The sequence below is a fragment of the Pelodiscus sinensis genome, chromosome 6 (genome assembly GCF_052426305.1).
Source record: "Pelodiscus sinensis isolate ZL-2025 chromosome 6, ASM5242630v1, whole genome shotgun sequence".
NCBI lineage: Eukaryota > Metazoa > Chordata > Testudines > Trionychidae > Pelodiscus > Pelodiscus sinensis.
This window is the reverse complement of record NC_143057.1, coordinates 3,856,155-3,875,547: the sequence shown is the minus strand read 5'-3', so window position 1 is coordinate 3,875,547 and position 19,393 is coordinate 3,856,155. Positions and strand designations below refer to the sequence as shown.

General features: G+C 49.2%; 1 protein-coding gene across 2 annotated transcripts in view; it reads right to left on the bottom strand.

Annotated features, from left to right (window-relative positions):
• The window catches only part of PIGG (phosphatidylinositol glycan anchor biosynthesis class G (EMM blood group)), a 100,087-nt gene that overhangs the window by 71,830 nt on the left and 8,864 nt on the right, over window positions 1–19,393 (bottom strand). The window contains exons 1-2 of one of the 2 annotated variants that reach the window (XM_075931309.2): window positions 4,174–4,426; window positions 2,242–2,447 (exon numbers count right to left, since the gene is read on the bottom strand). In XM_075931309.2, coding sequence (XP_075787424.1) covers window positions 2,242–2,447; window positions 4,174–4,327 — 360 coding nt within the window. In that variant the 5' untranslated portion in view covers window positions 4,328–4,426. Of the gene's footprint in view, window positions 1–2,241; window positions 2,448–4,173; window positions 4,427–19,393 lie in introns of those variants that run through there. The other variant, XM_075931310.2, reaches the window with a different exon arrangement.

Below are 19,393 nucleotides of genomic sequence, written 5' to 3'. Positions count from 1 at the left end.
ACCCGGCAGCACTCCAGCTGCTCTGCTGCCGGCGCCCCCGATTCAGCTGCTGTTGAAACTGATCAGGGGCTGATTCCAGGAAGCCAGGGGCAGAGCAGCTCTGCCTCGGGCTTCCTGGAGTCAGCCGCTGGTCAGTTTCAGCAGCAGTTGACTTGGGGACACCTGGGGCAGAGCAGCTGGGGTGCTGCTGGGTTGGTCTCGCCACGCCAAGGGTCGGCGCTACCGGACCAACCCGACAGCACTCCAGCTGCTCTGCTGCCGGCGCCCCCGATTCAGCCGCTGCTGAAACTGACCAGTAGCACTGAATCAGGGACGCCTGGGGCAGAGCAGGACTATCGGAAGGGGGGGCTATGAGGGGTCTGGGGTGGCATCCCCCCCACCCTACCCCAGACCCGTCATAGCCCCCCCTTCCGATAGTCCGGCATATCTGATAATCCAGCGGCCCCTGGGTCCTAAAGGTGCCGGATTACCAGAAGTTTACTGTATTTTGCATGTGCTGTGAGTATCATTGTGGTACCCAGGGCTTCCAAAGTTGAGTAGCCCTGATTTATTCAATGTATTATAATGATTTCAATTATTCTTTCAACAGGAACCAAGTAGTGGCAGTGAGCTACCACTCCTATCACCAAAAGTAGACACCAGAGGAGCAAGAGAGATCTAGCCTGTCTCTCCCCAGCTTTAAAATCTATGAATAACAACTTCAAGAAATGGCAAGGTATCAGAGACCCTGCTGCTAAGCACATACCATCAGCAATACGCTGTATCACTAGAGTGTCACATGCCATCACTAGAGCATAACAATACCTACATCAGCCTCTGAATGAATGAATGTCAACAAGGCTGCACTCTTTACAGTACATCACCAACCTGCCCTACTGAAACTCTGGTTCTACAGCACCAACTCTACAGGCTCCTAATAAAGCTACAGGAAAAGAGCTCTGTTTGATATCGGTTTCAGAGACCGATAGCTTAGAAAGAGGATGGCAGCAATATACTCAAGCAGTGCTCTAATATGCTCCCACTGAAATCCATGATAGAAGAGTCCTCATTAAAATTAATGGGAGCAGACTGGCCCTCAACACTCTACAATAAATTTCAACTTTACTTAATTACAAGCTGTTTTCTGTAACAGCCACTATTGCACATTTTCCAAGATATTTAACATATGACAAGTGTGATACGTTAATGAAAAGCAATTTTATACTAAGGAAACCAGTCCATGACAACAAGTACAGCAAGACTGTGGAGACCTAAGCTCTCTTCCTTGCTCGGCCATTAACCTGCGAGCTGACCTAGAATAAGTCATTTCACCTCTGTGCCTCAGTTTTTCCCTTTTCCTCCCTCCATGGGTAAAATGAGAAGTGGCTCCTTACCTTATAAAGCAGGCAGATTTATGACTGGGATGCACTAAAAGTTAAATATTGGACAAATATGCACAGTTTGATTTCAGTGCCCTGAAACTCAATAGGGCCAATTTTCTTTGCAAAAATATCCTAGAGTAAATCTAGATTTTAGGTTTTCCCACCCAAAGTTACAAGGCAGGACTAGAGCTGGCTTTTAAAATGGAAGCCATTGGCAAACAACTCCAAAGGTTATTGACTCATCATAATGAGTTAAAACTACATAAATGACAGTTAAAATTGCCTAAGCAAAGCTACCTGTAATATCACCTTAGCAGTTCTTACATTCTCCCTCACATTGTCAATTGTGAAGCTCATATGCAAAGACTGACTAGTTTAAGAAGTGATAACCCTTGTTATTTCCCTTTCTATCAAGTCTCTTCAGCTCCATAACTGCCCTCTGCCTTCCTTTTGTGGCTTGACCACTACAACTTGCAAGCTAAACCAGGATCGACTGGTGGTCATGTTTCTCTGTCAACATTATATTAAAATATAGTTCCTACACTGATACTGTGGCAAGAGTGCTGTTAAACTTATTAATTAAAGGAGTGAGACTGAGCATGTAGGAATATTGGACAATCTTGAAAATAGAAAGGAGAATTTGTCCAGAGCACCAACCTTCCTCTTTCTCCATTACAGACTACTACTACAGTAGTTCACATATTGCTGTAAGAGATGGAAAGATAAACTCCTTTCCTTTCTCAACTCCTGTAACACTACGGCAAGGAGAAAAGATGTCATACTCACTTGGATCCCTTGCTGGGCAGGGCCTTGCTTGGGAGCAGCCAGAATCAGCTAAGAAATTACAACACATTAAGATAAACAAAATGAAACGGTTTACCTTAATTCGAGGCATGGTGACTGTGGGTGGCTTTGCTTCAGCTATGAAACTGTGGCATGTTCCTTTTTCCACGAGTTGTGTAGTGTAGGGCATGAACTGTTTACCTTTTGACCCAAACACAAAGTCATCTCTCAAAGCATCTATCAGCACAATGACAACTTTTTTGAAAAGAGGTGATGGAATCTTAGTCCAATTAGAAGTAACTCCTAAAATAAATGTAAACGTAAAATGGGTAAAGCATCACTGCAAGTTAAGGGCTCACAACAAAAGTGATCAGCATTTCACAAAATTCACACAGGGACTTCTGCAACTGTTTTAATTGCCAGTGAAAGGAATTTAAAGTTAGAAGGTCAGTTGGAAATCAGACAGGACCATACTTCATACTTCCATAGTGCACGTGGATGGAATCTACATCTATTTCTATCCAGCCCTGGCTTGGGCAACAGAATTTTCATGAAACCAAAAGATTCAGCCCATGCACTCTTTAGTCTGACTGAGGTCCCAGTAACACACTTCATCAACTCTGACCTGCAGTGTTGCCATTAGTGAGGGGAAGTGCTAGATGTAGTGAACAGAAATTGGGTAAAATGGTTTGCGAGCCCTCTAGTGGCTACCATTCTTGTTTATGTTTTAGAAGCCAGCTTAATGGTTTGCATATACAGCTTCCTTGTTGTGTATATTTAGAAAATATAATTATTTGGAATCCCATTGTGCCTGTGCTTTTATTTATTTTGTTACGTAATAAACAAAAAAACTTGGACCAAGTAGGGCTTCAACTGAAACAAGTATTAATCATCTCAACCAGGGAAAGTGTACAAGAGTAGTGAAGATGCACAGAAGCAAACATTTGTGACAGCAGCCCCACTTCTGCCCGCTGTTGGGGAGCTAGCAGTCCAGGTCCACTCCTAAGGGCCACTGGGAGATGATAGGCCAGTCCTATTCCCTGGAATATAAGGAGGTTGGTGGGATATGATTGCGGTGGAGTGGCTGGACCAGAACAGATACTAGTGCCCAACATGGTCAGCTCGAGCTCGAGCTACCGTTGTTGCTACTTCTTGTCCAGCTAATGGGGAGACTTAGGGATGAGTCAAATTAAACTTTATGTTCTTTCTACTGCTAGTGCCTCAGTTCCTGCCAGGTTTATTCTCGCTCATGGATGATAAAACTAAAAGGACCCCAAACTTTTGGGCTGCTGGAGCTTGTTTTCTAGCTTCCAGCCCAAAGCAAACTTTTAAAGCCAAATTCTAACCACCTGTAAAAAGCTTTAATAATGGAATTGCAGTCAAGCTGTTAAATAAAACAGTATGAATGGAATTGTTATAATAAAAGAAGGAGGGGATGGATGGCAGACCCAAGTGCCAAGTGACAGACAGTAGGGGTGTTAGCTATTGGTTAATTGAACAGTCCAGTAACCACATTAATTCCCATCAGTTACGTGACTATTCTATAGCTCCCTGGGGCGGGCCAGCAGCCAGTGCACTCCAGCCCCACTACTAGGGAGTCACTTGGTCCCCCTGCGCTGCTGCCTCTGTATCACAGGCAGCAGTGCAGGGTGCCAGGAGGGAGCCGGTCCAGGAGAGGAACCAGCTCCCTGTGGGGGGAAGGGGCGCTTACCTGGGCTAGGCAGGGAAGGGGCGGGGCAGCACCCAGGTCGGGAGCATGGCAGTTACCTGGGGAGAGGGCGGGGCGATTACCCAAGCAGGGGGTGGGAGGAGGCGGGGCGGTTACCTGGGGGGGTAGGAGGAGTTACCTGGGCGGGGAAGGGGCGGGGCGAGGGGGGGAGGGGGCGGGGCGGTTACCTGGGGAGGAGGCGGCGGGTTGAGGGGGTTACCCGGGTGGGGGATGGGAGGGGGCGGGGCCGTTACCCGGGTGGGGGATGGGAGGGGGCGGGGCGGTTACCCGGGTGGGGGATGGGAGGGGCGGGGCGGTTACCTGGGCCGGGCGGGGCGGGCTCGGCGGGCGGGGCGGGGCGCGCGGGGCGGCGCGCGCGCACGGGCGGCGGGAAGAAGCCGCGCAGGAAGAGCCCCACGCCCAGCGCCTGCAGCAGGAGGCAGCCGGCGGCGAAGAGCCCCGAGCGCAGCCGCATGCTCGGCTCCACGGCAGCCCCGGGCAGCGCCGCCCAGCCCGGCCGCCTCAGGTGCAGTGGGCGGGGCGCTCTCCTACGCCGCCCAATCAGCGGCCCCGGCTCTGCCCTGCCCGCCCGCCGATTGGCTCGTGACGAAGCAACCAGCAGCCTCCGCCCCCGGAACGCACCGAACCTCCGCGCCAGGCCGGCCCCAGAGAGGAAGAGTCGCGCCGCGAACTACAACTCCCAGGAGCCCTTTCACCCGCCGCCTGCCCTACGGCGCGCTCCAGGGACCAATCCGCGTTGTGCTCTGCTGCACGCTGCTGGTCCTTGCAGCCTCTGCCTGGGGGGTGGCCAATGCCCTGGGTGTGAACACCGAGGTTAAGCATGCAAAGCCTGGGCCCGGGCTCAGGCCTGCAGGCCGCCCATGCACGTGCCCTGCAGGGCAGGCTTGGTGTGCACAGCCAGCTGGCCCCGCTCGCCCTACCTATCACAAGCAGGGAAGCGGGGTGCACGAAGCAAGCAGCAGGTGGGGCCTGGAATAAAGGAAAGCTGGGCAAAGCCAAGCCCAGCCCAGCAGAAGGGATGCTACCCTCTAGCCCCCAGGGACTGGGCTGAGGCTCATTCATTGTGCCCACAACTGGCCTCGAACCGGGCATGGGCGTAGGAGAAATTGGCTAAAAGAAATAGCCAGTAAGGAGCCTGGGAGCTTGTCACGCTGCACGGTGTACTTCACACAACAGGAACTGACTAGTTTGACGTATCGTTCATGTGCGGGTAGTGCTGCCATGCTCAGTTGTGGCAGTCCTCAAGCTACAACATGTTAGGGACCTATCAGTGTGCCATGGAGCCCTCTGGCATCACGTTAGCCAGATATTCCTTCTTCCTTTTAATTGACAACATAGTACTGAAACTTGCCCATTTACACCTGGCTTTATGTACACCAACCTATGGAGTAATATCACACCAAAGTCCTACAATGTGCATAGGAAAGCTAGCAGCAGTCAGGCTAAGATACCAGTGCCACCTGGGCAAAAGTGTCAGTGCAGCACGATCATCTTTTTTGTAACCATTACTAAGATGACGTCCAGTAAGTATCACAAACAAGACACAATCCAGTGCTAGTTACAGAGCAAAGAACTCAGGAGGATTTAAGTTCAAACCAAAGAATTGTCATGCAGTGAAAGTATGATCTGACAACCCACTTTGTCAAATGACAGGAGTGTAAAAAGGCACTTACAGCTTATGCTTTCTTCCTCCTCTCCTTCCCCCCCCCCTCCTTTCCTTTCTTTCTCTTCCTTCTTCCCCTCCCTCCTTCCTTCCCTTATTTATTCTTGGATCTGGACTTTTAACACTCCTGTCATCTGTGCCCACAAAAGCTCATGATACGATCTACATGTTTTGTTAGTCTTTAAACAACTACTAGTCTAGTAGCACCTTAAGTTTTTCCTGTTACAGACTAACTCAGCTACTCCTCTGAAGTATGAAAAAGAGAGCCTTCCTCTTCTGATACCCCAGGCCTATACTGTATCAGCAGAGTGACATGTATGAAATTATTCTCTTTGCAGTATATAGCCAATTACAGTACAACCCCCAAAAACCTGTTTCATCAGGTACCGTTTTTGTCATTTTTTCATTCTACACTCCCAGACAAATTGTGTGTGTGAAGTCTCTGCTGGTGGAAGCAAAGGCAGAGCATCAGAAAGGGTTATCTAAAGCAGTCCACTGAAGTGCGAATCTGTACTTCATGCAACTGCAGTGGGAGTCTCAAAGGCTTTGTAGTGTTGGAGGTGAAAGATTAGGCACATGGGTTGTCTTTTTAAACCCCACTACAAAGGAGACACTTTGAATCCGACAAGTGAAGTCAGCAGCAGAATTGTACAGAAGCATTACCCACAAACAAGGGGGTGAGTTTCTCCTCCACCACCATATTCAGCTTCAGATACTAAGGCGTGGCCTTACATTAGTTAATTGCATCCTAGCTAAGCCCCTGCACTGCAATAAAAGCATAGCACATATTTGCCCCCATCATAGTGATCTTGTTCTTCTACTGGGGAACCTACAGCTTGGGGGGCCGAATCCAGCCCCTGGCTTGCCTAGATCTGGCCCCTAAGACTTGGGGAACCCCCCCAGCATCAGGGAGGTGATGCTGGCACTCCAGCCCTGCACCCCCAAGAAGCTGCACCAGGTAAGCACCTCCCTCCTCATTACTCAGACCCTGCACCCCCACCCAGCTCCCGCACTCCTCCCACCCACCCTCTGCTCCTGCACCCAGCTCCCACACCCCAACTCTGCTCCTGCATCCTACTTCCCACCCAGCCCTCCTACCCCCAGCCCTCTCCAACATCCTACCACCCTCCCAGAACCACCAATCCCAACCCACTCCTCACTTTCCCTCCCGCTCAGACCCCAAACCCACTTCCCGGCAGCCCCCTCCCACATGCTGAAATCCTCATTTTTGGCCACACCCCAGAACCTAGGGGAGCCCACAAAATCTACTAGCCTGGGCCCCCAAAGCTCTGATGTGCAAGGGGCATGTGGGGAGTGTCTTTCTGCTTCTTAGTCTGGGGTATGGTCAGTGGTTTTTGCCTTGCTTCTCACTTGAGACACACCCCTGGCTCATTTTTCTGAGGGTCTGACTACTACCCCATGCTACTTATACATGTGGGCACTAATGACCCTGCAGGGTGTGACACTGAGTGGATCTAAAGTGACTGCAAGGCTCTGGGAGTACAGGTGAAGGAGTTTGGAGCACAGGTGGTATTCTCTCCGCTCCTTCCTGTCAAAGGTTGGAGTCCAGGCAGAGACAGGTGCATCCTGGAGGTGAACGCCTGGCTGCGAAGATGGTGTCGCCACGAGGGCTTTGGCTTCCTCAACCATGGGAAGCTATTCCAAAAAGGGCTGCTAAGGAGGGATGAGGCTCATCTTTCAAGGAAGGGGAAGTCAGTACAGGCAGTCCCCAACTTACGCGGATCCGACTTATGTCAGATCCGCACTTAGGAACGGGGCTTTCTCGCCCCGGAGGTCGAGGTAGCGAATTGCTACCTGCGAGCTCCGGGGCGAGAAAGCCCCGTTCGTACTGCTCCGGTGCCCCTGGTCTGCTGGAGACCGTCTCCAGCAGACCAGGGGCACCGGGCGGGTTCCCGCGCTTCTGTGGCTTTGCCAGAGCAAAGCCTCAGAAGCGCGGGAACCGCCGCTGCTGCCGCTTGAGACCCGGTGCCTGTGGTCTGCTGGGGACGGTCCCCAGCAGACCACAGGCACCAGGACTGAAGCCGCAGCCGCGGGGGGGGGGGGGGGGTCCCGCGCCTCTGAGACTTTGCCAGAGCAAAGCCTCAGAGGCGCGGCACCCCGCTGCCGCTGCTGCTCTGCTCCCCGTGTCCCTGGTCTGCTGGGGGGGGGGCGCGCGGATAGTGTGCCCCCCCCCCCAGCAGACCAGGCTTTTGTTTTGGACCCTGGAGCAGAGCAGCTGGGGCACTGCGGATTGGTCCTGCAGCACCCGCTCTGTGCACTACTCGACCAACCCGGCAGCACCCCAGCTGCTCTGCCCCAGGTCCTGATTCAGCCGCTGCTGGTCAGTTTCAGCAGCGGCTGACTTGGGGACGCCTGGGGCAGAGCAGCTGGGGTGCTGCTGGGTTGGTCCAGTAGCGCCGAGGGGTGCTACTGGAGCAACCCAGCAGCACCCCAGCTGCTCTGCCCCAGGCGTCCCCAAGTCAGCCACTGCTGAAACTGACCAGCGCTGACTACAGGAAGCCCGAGGCAGAGTTGCTCTGCCCCAGGCTTCCTGGAATCAGCGCTCATCAGTTTCAGCAGCAGCTGACTTGGGGGACGCCTGGGGTTCTTAAGTTGAATCTGGATGTAAGTCAGAACTGGCGGTCAGTTTCAGCAGCGGCTGAATCTGGACGCCAGTTCTGACTTACATACAGATTCAACTTAAGAACAAACCTACAGTCCCTATCTTGTACATAACCCGGGGACTGCCTGTATTTGGATGCAGACCGGCTTACCTAGTGAGGAGGGCTTTACACTAGATTCGATGGGGGCAGGTGACCAAAGCCCACAGGTAAGTGAAGAACGTGGGAGACCTGGGAGATGGGTCAGAGTGGGAGGGAGCATGAGCTAGAATAGAGGAATAGAGGGAAAAAAAGGGACAAGGCAGAATGGGGAAGCAAGATCAAATCAGTATCTTAGATGCCTATAAACAAATACACGAAGTATGGGTAATGAGCAGGAAGAACTTGAAGTGCTAATAAATAAACACAACTATGACATCATTGGTATCACAGAGACTTGGTGGGATAATACACACGATTAGAATATTGGTATAGACGGGTACAGTTTACTCAAGAAGGATAGGCAGGGTAAACAGGGAGGTGGTGTTGCCGTACTGGCATAGAGAGTACGCTTATTAAGTCTGCAGACGATTCAAAGCTGAGAGGGGTTCCATGGACTTATCATGTGGGCTCTGGGGAAGAGACCTACGACTGACAAAGGAGGCTCTGTCATCACTGTGAATAGGTCAGATTAACAACAGGAGGATGCCAGGCAACTCTCCAACACCACCTGCTACAGGCCTCCTCTGTCTGATCCCACTGAGGAAAACCAAAAGAAGTTACACCATCTGCTCAAACTCTCTGCAATAGCATGGGGCCAAATCAACATGGACCCACCCCTAAAGCCACAACCAGGAGTGTTCCATCTGCTCCCCAACATCCATAAACCTGGAAATCCCAGATATCCCATCAACTCACACACTGGACAGCCGGGTTGTCCGACTATGTGGACTCACTCCTCAGACCCTACGCTACCAGCACTCCGAGCTACCTTTGAGACACCACTGTCTTCCTGAGGAAGTGATAGAGCATCAGTAACCTTCCTGAAAACACTAGCCTGGCCACCATGATTGTAGAAGCTCCCTAGACCAACATTCCACACAAGGATGGACAACAAGCTGTCGGGAACACTATCCCCGACGACGCCCCTGCACACCTGGTGACTGAGCTCTGTGACTCCGTCCTCGCCAACAACCATTTCCAATTTGGAGACAATTTATACCTTCACATCAGTGGTACAGGTCTGGGTACTCACATGGCCCCCACGGTAGGCAAACATTTTTATGGCTGACTTACAATGTTTCCTCGGTTCCCAACCTCTGGCATCCCTCCTCTACTTGTGTTACACTGACAACATTGTCATCATATGGACCCATGGGGAAGGAGGCCTTTGAAGAATTCCACAGAGATTTCAACCATCTCCACCCCACCATCAACCTCAGCCTGCACCAGTCCACACAACAGAGCCACTTCCTTGACATTACAGTACAAATAAGTGATGGGCACATGACCACCACCCTAGTATGGAAAGTGGCTCTAGCACATGGAAGGCAGGATAAGGGACACCCAGAAGGTAGGTAGGTGGGGTGGGTTCCGGAGTAGCCTAGGGGATAGGGAATTTGCCTGGGGACCCTAGGGTGGACTGGAAACCTACCGACCACTATTCTTACCTATATGCCTCTAGCCAGAGTGAATGTTGTGGTGTTGGTAGCTGGTATAAAATTCTGGAGTGTTGTTAAGGAACTACCTGAGCTTTGCACTCTAATGGGACGGGCTCAATGAAAATATCACACAGTGCTTCAGAAGTGTGCCCTCAGGACCTGATCCAACGCTGGTAATATTGATGGAAAGACTTACTTTTCCAGGGGGTTGCATTAGGTCTCTAAGCATCACGCTATTATATTGTCTTCCTGCAGAGAATCAGCTTCAAAATAATGAGCCAGCAAAGGGGAAATCTAGGTCTCCCTTTGACCTGAAGCGTTTAGCTACTCAGCATAGTATTAAAAATGAGAGTTGCTTTCAACAGCTCACTTCAGTTATGTGTAGTCTCATTAGGAAGCAGGACAGGTGCCCTGCAACCCCACAGAATTTGGATACCTGTGAGACAAGCATATGCAGCAGTGCCCCAACCAATTTAGTATGTATTTCACTTAGCATTAGACACAACAAGGAGTGAAAACTGAGGTCACTGTGACGGGGTGGACCAGCCCCCTGAAGTCCCCTTCTTAAGGCCTTGTGGTCCTCCCAAAGAGACATAGAGAAGTTCTCCAAGCAGGCTAGAGTGGCAGCAAAGCAAGCAGCCAATCAGGGGCCAGGACAGCCCTATAAAAGGAGCTGTAAAGCAGAGCAACAGTTAATTGTAGTGCAGAGCTCAAGGGATGCAGATAGGGTGAGGAACAGGGTGAGGAACTGGCTGACAGAGCAGCAACACCATGGACAGCTCCCTGAGGAGCTCTTATAGCAGACCAGCACACTACGCTGGGACTGGGAGACAAAGCCCTGAAGTGAAGGTGAAGATGTGGTCACCAGGAAGCCCCCCATCTCAGAGTGGGGAACAGACTCAGGACACTACAAAGGGCACCAAGATGGGTCCCTGTTAAAGGTGCATCCCGGAAGGGGGTATTTGTACAGGGTGAGGGTGCTGCAGAGGATTCTAGCCTGGGGGAGGGATATAAGAGAGGACGCAGGGTCTGGCCAGGAGGGAGTTGTGACCTGGGAGATGGGGAAAAAGGGATACAGAGGGTTTGGGTGGTGGCCTGAGGCAGGTCATCGGGGGGAGAGAGGCGGTGGGATGCCAGAGGCAGGCTCTGGCTGAGTGGTGCTTACCTGCAGAAACCTGAGGCAGACTGTCTGCTGCAGGCTTGCTCACTGCTCCATGTGGCTGTGCATGACGAGAGGAGGAAGGGAGGTGTCTTCACACTGGCTATGTCTACACTGCAGGAATTTGTCAGCAGAGGCTATGCAAATGAAGCACTCATTAGCATTTCTCGCACTCATTTGCATAGTCTCTTCCAATCCGTTTTGCGGAAGAGGTTTTTGCACAAAAAAACGCAGTATATATGGGGCCATTGTGTGCAAAAAAAACCCCCTGTTGCACAAGAACCCTTATTCCTCAAAAAAGCAGGTAGACAGGATCTTGCTCCAAAGATGGGAAGAGACTATGCAAATGAGTGTGTGAGAAATGCTAATGAGCACTTCATTTGCATTGCCTCTGCCGACAAATTTCTGCAGTGTAGACTTAGCCACACTGCCCCTGTTCTCCGCAAAAATTCTCAGCTCCTATTGGCCAGAAACTGAGAGATTGGCCAAGGGGAGCCGAGAGATTTTGCTGGGAGTGGGAACAGCATAAGAAGTCTCCCTCCCCAGCCATGCAGAGCAGAAAGCAGCTGGTTTTTTAAAGCGTGAACTGCTCTCTGCCTCAGGGTTCTGTCAAGGTGGCCATGGGCCAGATCCGGTGGCTTGGCAGGCTGGATCCAGCCTGCTGGCAGCCTCTTGCCCACCCATGCTCAAGAAGAGCCACATCTCCAAATGAATAACGCAGCATGTCTTCAAAGACCGTACACTGCTGCAAACATAAAACCAACCAAAACAGAAACTTGTAAGGCAGTCACATGGTATCAGAAAAAGAACGCTGAAGCCCAGAGCCAGATTTTGCCTTATTTTGTGAGTGTTCTTGTTGATTTGTATGGGACTATTAGTGAAGTGAGGTACTCATCAGCGTGAAGACAGCTTGCAGTATTCTGGCTCTGAATTAAAACTCAAAATGGCTCCGAAAGCAAGCAACATGTATTTCAACAGCAGCTGGTGCTCCTCATTGTCCGCCGGGATTCTGTTTTGCTGCTGGTGGAAATCACTGTCAGCGACCGTGGGCACGGAACACGTGGAACATCAGAACTGCAGGGAGCGATCGCACGAGGCCAGAGCTACGCTGCAGAGCTGAATAGCATTGTGGGTCGTGTGACAAAGCCCTCCAGAGCACCGTTTTCCTGGTACATCCACTTCAAAGGGTCTGTCTCCCAAGGGGGGTGTGCAGAAGGACTGCCATGGCACCAGGTATCACGCAATACCATCTAAACAGATTGTCATGTGTCCATAATCCACAATTTCAGTGGCACAGTCAGGAACTGGAGAACCAACAGGGCACAGGCATTTTTATTGTTGTCCTCTATCCTGACAATGATAAAAAAAAAACTCCGCAGCATCCGGAGCTACACAGTAGCTTCCAGAAGTGGAGAATCACTAGTCCAAAATTTCCCCAGGTGTGTTCACCTATCGTAGCAGGGTGGGTCTCCGCAGTGGCGACTCGGAATTAGCTCTTCTCCAGCTTCAGAGCACCCTGTCAGCCGACGGTCAGGGCAGTGAGTCCCTTATGACCGGCTGAAGTTCTTTTAAATTGTGCTTGGTTCTGTTACAGCAACTGAAGGAGTCAGGTTAAAGCTTAAACAGTTACTATTTTATTGTTACAGGGTAAATTTAGCTGTTAAATGCTACTACTGTGTTACAGATAACACAGACACTACAAAGGACAGGACAGAAATTACACTAATAAGTTACTTACAGGTACCATGAAACCCTTTGGTTCTCTGAGCTCTTATTAAATGCATGCAAAATAGACACATAGCAGGTATATATTCTCACCCCTGCGTTCCAGACTTGGCGTGGCCAGCGTCTTTCTCTCAATCCCTCGGGAAGAAGTAGGGCGAGGTTGGGCGTCCCACAGACCTCGGGAGACAATCAATACCTGCCAGCAGGTATAGATGATTGGAGCTCAAATGGGGTGGGCTGCTGAACCTCTTTTATACCCCTTGGGTCATGTAGGCTTCTTCCTGGGCTCAAGTGGCCAATTAGGAAAAATGGCTTTGAATGCCAAGTTTCCCACGAAGGGTGCAAAGCATAATTCACACCTGGGAAAATGCAGACAATGGGCACCTCTGGTATGTGATGGGCGAAGATTCCTCTCTGGGACAGTGCAGGCGTGTCAATTACTGATACTAGCCATCAGGGCGACGGGAGGCCCCGGGTCGTCAGCTAGCCCATTTACTGTCTGGTTTCTGTTTATGGTAGAGTCAGGGACAGGCAGCAAACCTGTGTTCCCAGGGCATCAAAGGCTGACTGCCTTTCTCTTGCTCTCTGGGGGAGGGGGGGGAACAAGATGGGGCTCGTGGAAAAACAAGATGGGGTTTTGTGTCTGGCTACATTCCACCCCCTTGACACGCCTCACTATGTCCCAGAACGCAAGATGGCGGTGATGCCAGCACCCTTTGCCCTCCTTGGAGGAAGCTAAAATCGCCCTATCAGCAGGGTCTGATCAGATAATTTGGATCAAGGGATTGATTAGGATCGCTTCCCAACGCCATATACCAGATTTGTGCAGAGGAGGTAGCAGTGTACACAAAATGCCTAACAATACATAGAAGCATGCAGCAAGCAATTACAACAAGTAAAATGGTTAATATAGTATTTACAATAGAGTGAAGGAAGGGAGTTAACGAAGGCCTAGGTGTTGGGCTAGACAATCTAGCCATGAGGCTTTACATTTTTAGTTACAGCATGTCTTATCCCATACCGTTTGTTGCCACTTCCCTTGCCTCCCCCCTTGACCTCCCCCCAGAGTTATTTAGAGGATTGCGGTAGTCGCTGTCATCGAACCATACCGGTCCCCATCGGAAGATGTCACTTTGTTTCACCAGTTATTTGGGCTGAGAGGGACAAACTCGATTCCCAGTCCAGTAGAGGAGTCAAGTAAGGTGTTCTGGTACAGCAGTAGCAGTTGGGATGAGGAAGAAGACCATGGCGAGTTGGAGTACCATGTCTCATTTCAATAGTCTGTAACTAACAACAGTGGTTGCAAGCACTACAACAGCAAGCGGTATATATATACAAAAAGTTCATGGTGGTTTCCCGGATTCACACCAGCACTGGGAGGGATCCATCCCACTGGAGCACTGTTTAGGGCTATTGCCTCAGTTTCCTGTAATAAAACATAAGGTTTGCCGGTCTTGGATACAATCCAAGCCTCAGTAATGGTTATTGGTGTTAGCCCAGCATCTGCAGTTGTCCAGACTCCTTTTCCCTTATAGGAGTGAAGTAAATGGGTTTGTGTTCCCAAACTGGGGTGTTGGGACCAGGGCTATTAAGTGGTTTAGTCCCATGACTGTAAACAACCCTGTTGCCACTGGGGTTGAGTAAGCAAAACCAATTCCTGAAACAATTTTTACTCCAGTTAAAACATACTCCCACCCTTGCTTACTGCTGGGCGGTGGACCAATATACTCTACTTGCCAGGTTGCCCATAGCATTTTTCCATCTCTTAGCCTGGCAAATCATTGCCTTTCTGTTATATGTTTCTGAGTTCAGCACATAGGGTGCAAGCTTGTACCAGAGCTCTGGCTTGTTTGTGGGTGATAGGCCACCCCCTGGCATGTGCCTGCCGCACCAGCTCTCTGTGTGTCCCAAGGTTTTATGTAGCCAAATGTACAGGCGTTCCCAATCCACCTGGGCAGCAAAAATTTGTACTGCTGCATTTGCTAGGTTATTTAGCTATGCAGCTAGAGTATTATTCTTTTGGACACATGACTTATGCTTAAGGCATTTTGGGTTGCATACTGGTATATCCATTTCCAATATTCCAATCTCCAAACAGGCTTTCCTATTTCCCAGTTATTATTCTTCCAATTAGTTATCCACTGGGTGGCTCCAGCCCATACAGCATAGGAGTTAGTGTAGATGGTACTGGCCCCTGCCTCACAAGCTAATTGATTGCTGCCAGCTCTGCAAGCTGAGCTGTTCCTTCTATGTTTGTGGTCAGGGGTGCAGTGGATGTGTCTGCTGAAACAGCAACAGCCTTCCCTGTCCACTTTCCTTTGAAATAACCAGGCAGCCTGTATTCACATATAATGTTGAATTTAAAAGCAAGCCAAAAGTGTTATCAACTCAGCCTTGAAAGAGACAGTTAAGTTTCAAAGCTTGAATTTCTAAACTAATAATTTGGTTTCTAGAAAGTTAAATGTCCTTAAGAGTTGAATGCCCAACAGAAGCACTAACCAATTTGTGCCTTGTCAGTTTGCAATTTTAAGCAAGAGGACATTATCCAAAACAAAATAAAACTAGTCAATTTGAAATCCACAAAATAGTTACAATATATAGAGCTCATTCTTTTATGCAGTTAGCCAATTAAGTTTCAGTAGAATCCCTAATTTTCCTTTGCAGATTTAACAAAGGGGTCCATAGACAAAATGTTTACATTAGATTGTTTCTTTGCATAGATCGTTTGCACAGTGCTTAAGGAAGAGGCTGCAAAGAAACAAGGTGTCATTTTTAAAACAAGATTTCCCTTCACATATTACAACCATCACTTAATTCCTTCCACACTCCCATGGAGTCCACCTTTTATCTTCACATTCCCTCAAATCACTTGCTTTGTCCTTTCAAAGAAAATGTCTCATTCCTAGTAACTTTCCAATGTCTGCTTTACTTTCCTTATTCCTTCAACCATGCCCATATAGGGCTCCAAACTTTTTGCCTTCCCTTTTTCACATGCTAAATGACTTTTCCCAATGAGACAGGTTTGTCTACTATTAATTTGGTAAGGAGGGTGAGCTTGTTTACTAAGCCTTATACCTCCTGGTCCTTTTCTTAAACATATTCCTGAGGGAAGAGAAAAAAATAATAAATCTGAGAGGTGCTTTAACTCTCAGCACCCATCCTTAAGGGAATCTAGCTCTGTCTGGGTATTGAGGGACATGCATTTCTACCTCTCCACTTTTGCAGAAGAGGCTTTTACATTTTTGCAGTTTCATATCTGGATTCTTATATTCAGACAATTTTGAAGAACACCTCTTTACAGGTTTTCCATAGAAGACAAAAGCTGCAGCTGTTTCCCTCTCCATTGGAGCCAAGGGTTTACATATTTACAGGTAGTTAGCCAATTTGTAGGTCTGAAATTGTATGGACAAGCAGTTAACACTTGATCAGACCAAGGGCTATGCCCGAACCTTTGCAAGATTTTGTTTAAAAGGGGTAACATCTTTTACAAATGCCAATTTCTCAGTCTTCTCTCTGCTTTCTTAAAAGACTGCTTACATTTAAACTTTTCCTAGTATACCCAACCTCCTATTTCTTTCTTTCTTTCTGGAGGGCTACAATTTGAACTTTCTGATATTAGGTAGTTTGCTAATCAAACTTAGCTATTACCTGCAAAGCTTCTTTGTGCTGCCAGCTAGGGTATTTACACCACAAAGGAAATCACAACCTGTTGTGGCTCCTGGAGCTTTCACAGCATTTTAGTTTGTTTGCAGTTTTTACTCATTCTATAGTTTACAGGAAAATGTGCAATCTTTGTTTACAACACTACTTAGCCACATTAAACTTTGCATATAGTGTAACTCTTTCTTTATGCTTACAGTTTTCCTGTACCTTCATTAAACAACTTGGACTAAAATGGTCTTACCAAACCAATTTGTTTTAAACCTACAAACAAGATTACTGGACCTTGAAAACTTCATATTATTTACACTATATATATATATATCTACACACAGATACACATACATTCTCTCTGAACCTTTCTTACACTATTTCTACATAGCTATACAACAGTTACATTCCCTTTTATTCATTGGGGTAGTTCAGTTCCAATAGAACACCCTCCCTTTAGAGTTCTTTTAGCAGTCTCTCTAATCAAATGTACGAATTTGAATCAAATTTGCCTGGATTATTTACAGACATTCCTTTGGAAAAGGGGCCCATTTTTCCTTCAGAATGACTGTAAAGAAACCACAATTTTCTATACACCATTTTAGCATTTGCACAACTGGTCAATTCTCTCCATTCTCTGCAGAGTTTAAATTCTCTGTGTTTTTTTCTTTTCTTAAAACACTTTCTTATCTCTAAAATAAAAACTGGCCTTGTTTCAGATATTACTCTTGTAAGTATGCTTTAAGGATTTAGATTTCCAGTACTTACAGCCTTTTTCTTAGTTCTACCACAAGGCTTTCAATCTTATCTGTTACCTGCCTGCTTGTCTGGGCCTGATCCTGTTTTCCTTGCTAAATGGAAAGTGGCTCCTTTCCACAGACTCAGGCTTTGTCCCATTCTTTAGCTTGCAGGCAGTTCTATACTTACAGAACTGAACCCACAACTCCTCAGGATTTCCCCAATCCTTTCCTAACATTTCTCTATCCCATTTTGGGTTGCCCCAACCTTCCTGGGCAAACCCTTTCTCTATACCACTAAAATCCATGTCTATCATGACAGGCTTCATGTTGCTGTATGTGAACCAGTAGCACAATCCTGCCGACTACGCCAATTCTGTCAGCCGACGGTCAGGGCAGTGAGTCCCTTATGACCGGCTGAAGTTCTTTTAAATTGTGCTTGGTTCTGTTACAGCAACTGAAGGAGTCAGGTTAAAGCTTAAACAGTTACTATTTTATTGTTACAGGGTAAATTTAGCTGTTAAATGCTACTACTGTGTTACAGATAACACAGACACTACAAAGGACAGGACAGAAATTACACTAATAAGTTACTTACAGGTACCATGAAACCCTTTGGTTCTCTGAGCTCTTATTAAATGCATGCAAAATAGACACATAGCAGGTATATATTCTCACCCCTGCGTTCCAGACTTGGCGTGGCCAGCGTCTTTCTCTCAATCCCTCGGGAAGAAGTAGGGCGAGGTTGGGCGTCCCACAGACCTCGGGAGACAATCAATACCTGCCAGCAGGTATAGATGATTGGAGCTCAAATGGGGTGGGCTGCTGAACCTCTTTTATACCCCTTGGGTCATGTAGGCTTCTTCCTGGGCTCAAGTGGCCAATTAGGAAAAATGGCTTTGAATGCCAAGTTTCCCACGAAGGGTGCAAAGCATAATTCACACCTGGGAAAATGCAGACAATGGGCACCTCTGGTATGTGATGGGCGAAGATTCCTCTCTGGGACAGTGCAGGCGTGTCAATTACTGATACTAGCCATCAGGGCGACGGGAGGCCCCGGGTCGTCAGCTAGCCCATTTACTGTCTGGTTTCTGTTTATGGTAGAGTCAGGGACAGGCAGCAAACCTGTGTTCCCAGGGCATCAAAGGCTGACTGCCTTTCTCTTGCTCTCTGGGGGAGGGGGGGGAACAAGATGGGGCTCGTGGAAAAACAAGATGGGGTTTTGTGTCTGGCTACACACCCTCACCTGGCGGTGCCTCACCTGCCGTCCCCTGACGCTTCCATCTCCACCACACTGGGACCCACGTCCCTCCCCGACCACGGCATCCCTTTCCCAGGGTTCTGCCCCCCAGCAGCGTCCACTCTCTAGCATCCCTATTCTCAGCTCTTATTGGCTGGAAACAGCCAGACAATTGGAGCTGAGACACTGGGGCAGCCGGAGTTGAGAGCCACATGGAGGGAGCAGCCTGTATTTTCAAGCAGGCTGGGGCTGCCGGCCAGGAGACACTTAGGTAAACTCCTCCCAGCCAGCACCTGCCTCTGGCACCCCACCCCCACATCACCATCCAAACCCTCTGCCCCCCCGGCCCCAGGTGACAACTCCCTTCTAGACCCTGTACTCCCTCCTACACCCCTCTCCCAGGCCAGAATCCTCTCCTGCACCCACACCCCCTCCCTGACCATACACCCCAATCCCCTGACCCAGGTGACTAACCCCTCCTCCACCCTCTGAGACCTCATGCCCTCTCCTGCACCCCAGTCCCTTACCCTATGTGCCCTTCTGCACCCAACCTCCACCTTAGACCCTGCACCCCCCTCCACAGAAAAGTACAGCCCCTGACCACTTACCAAAATCTTGGAGTGGCCCCCCACCAAAAATTATTGCCTACCCCTGGTTTATAGCAAACTCAGCCAGCCTGTCCTTCTGCCTGGGGAGACACACTCAGCCACACCCTGGCTCCTTGCTCCTCCCGTCACTTCCCCTCTGGTTCCCCTCTGGCTAATTAGGCCCACAGCTGCTTCCATTAGTCCTTCAAGCCTGGGCTTGCTCAGCTGTCTGCAGTTGGCCTTTTCAGCCAGGCTGTAGTGGCAGAGCTTAGCCAGCCATGTCACACCACATATGTCCACGTACACACAGATGTCCACTGTGGAACCCCCCCCCCCCCGCATTGGTTTCTCTCGGATACCACAGCTGCAAAGAAGTCTCCCCCGACATAACTTCCATTGCTTTGCCGTTTCCCTCATTTTGTGCAAGCACATCTCTAGCGCTGCGGATGCTACTGGAGCCAAACGCACGAGTTGCTAGCTTTGAATGTGAAGAATCC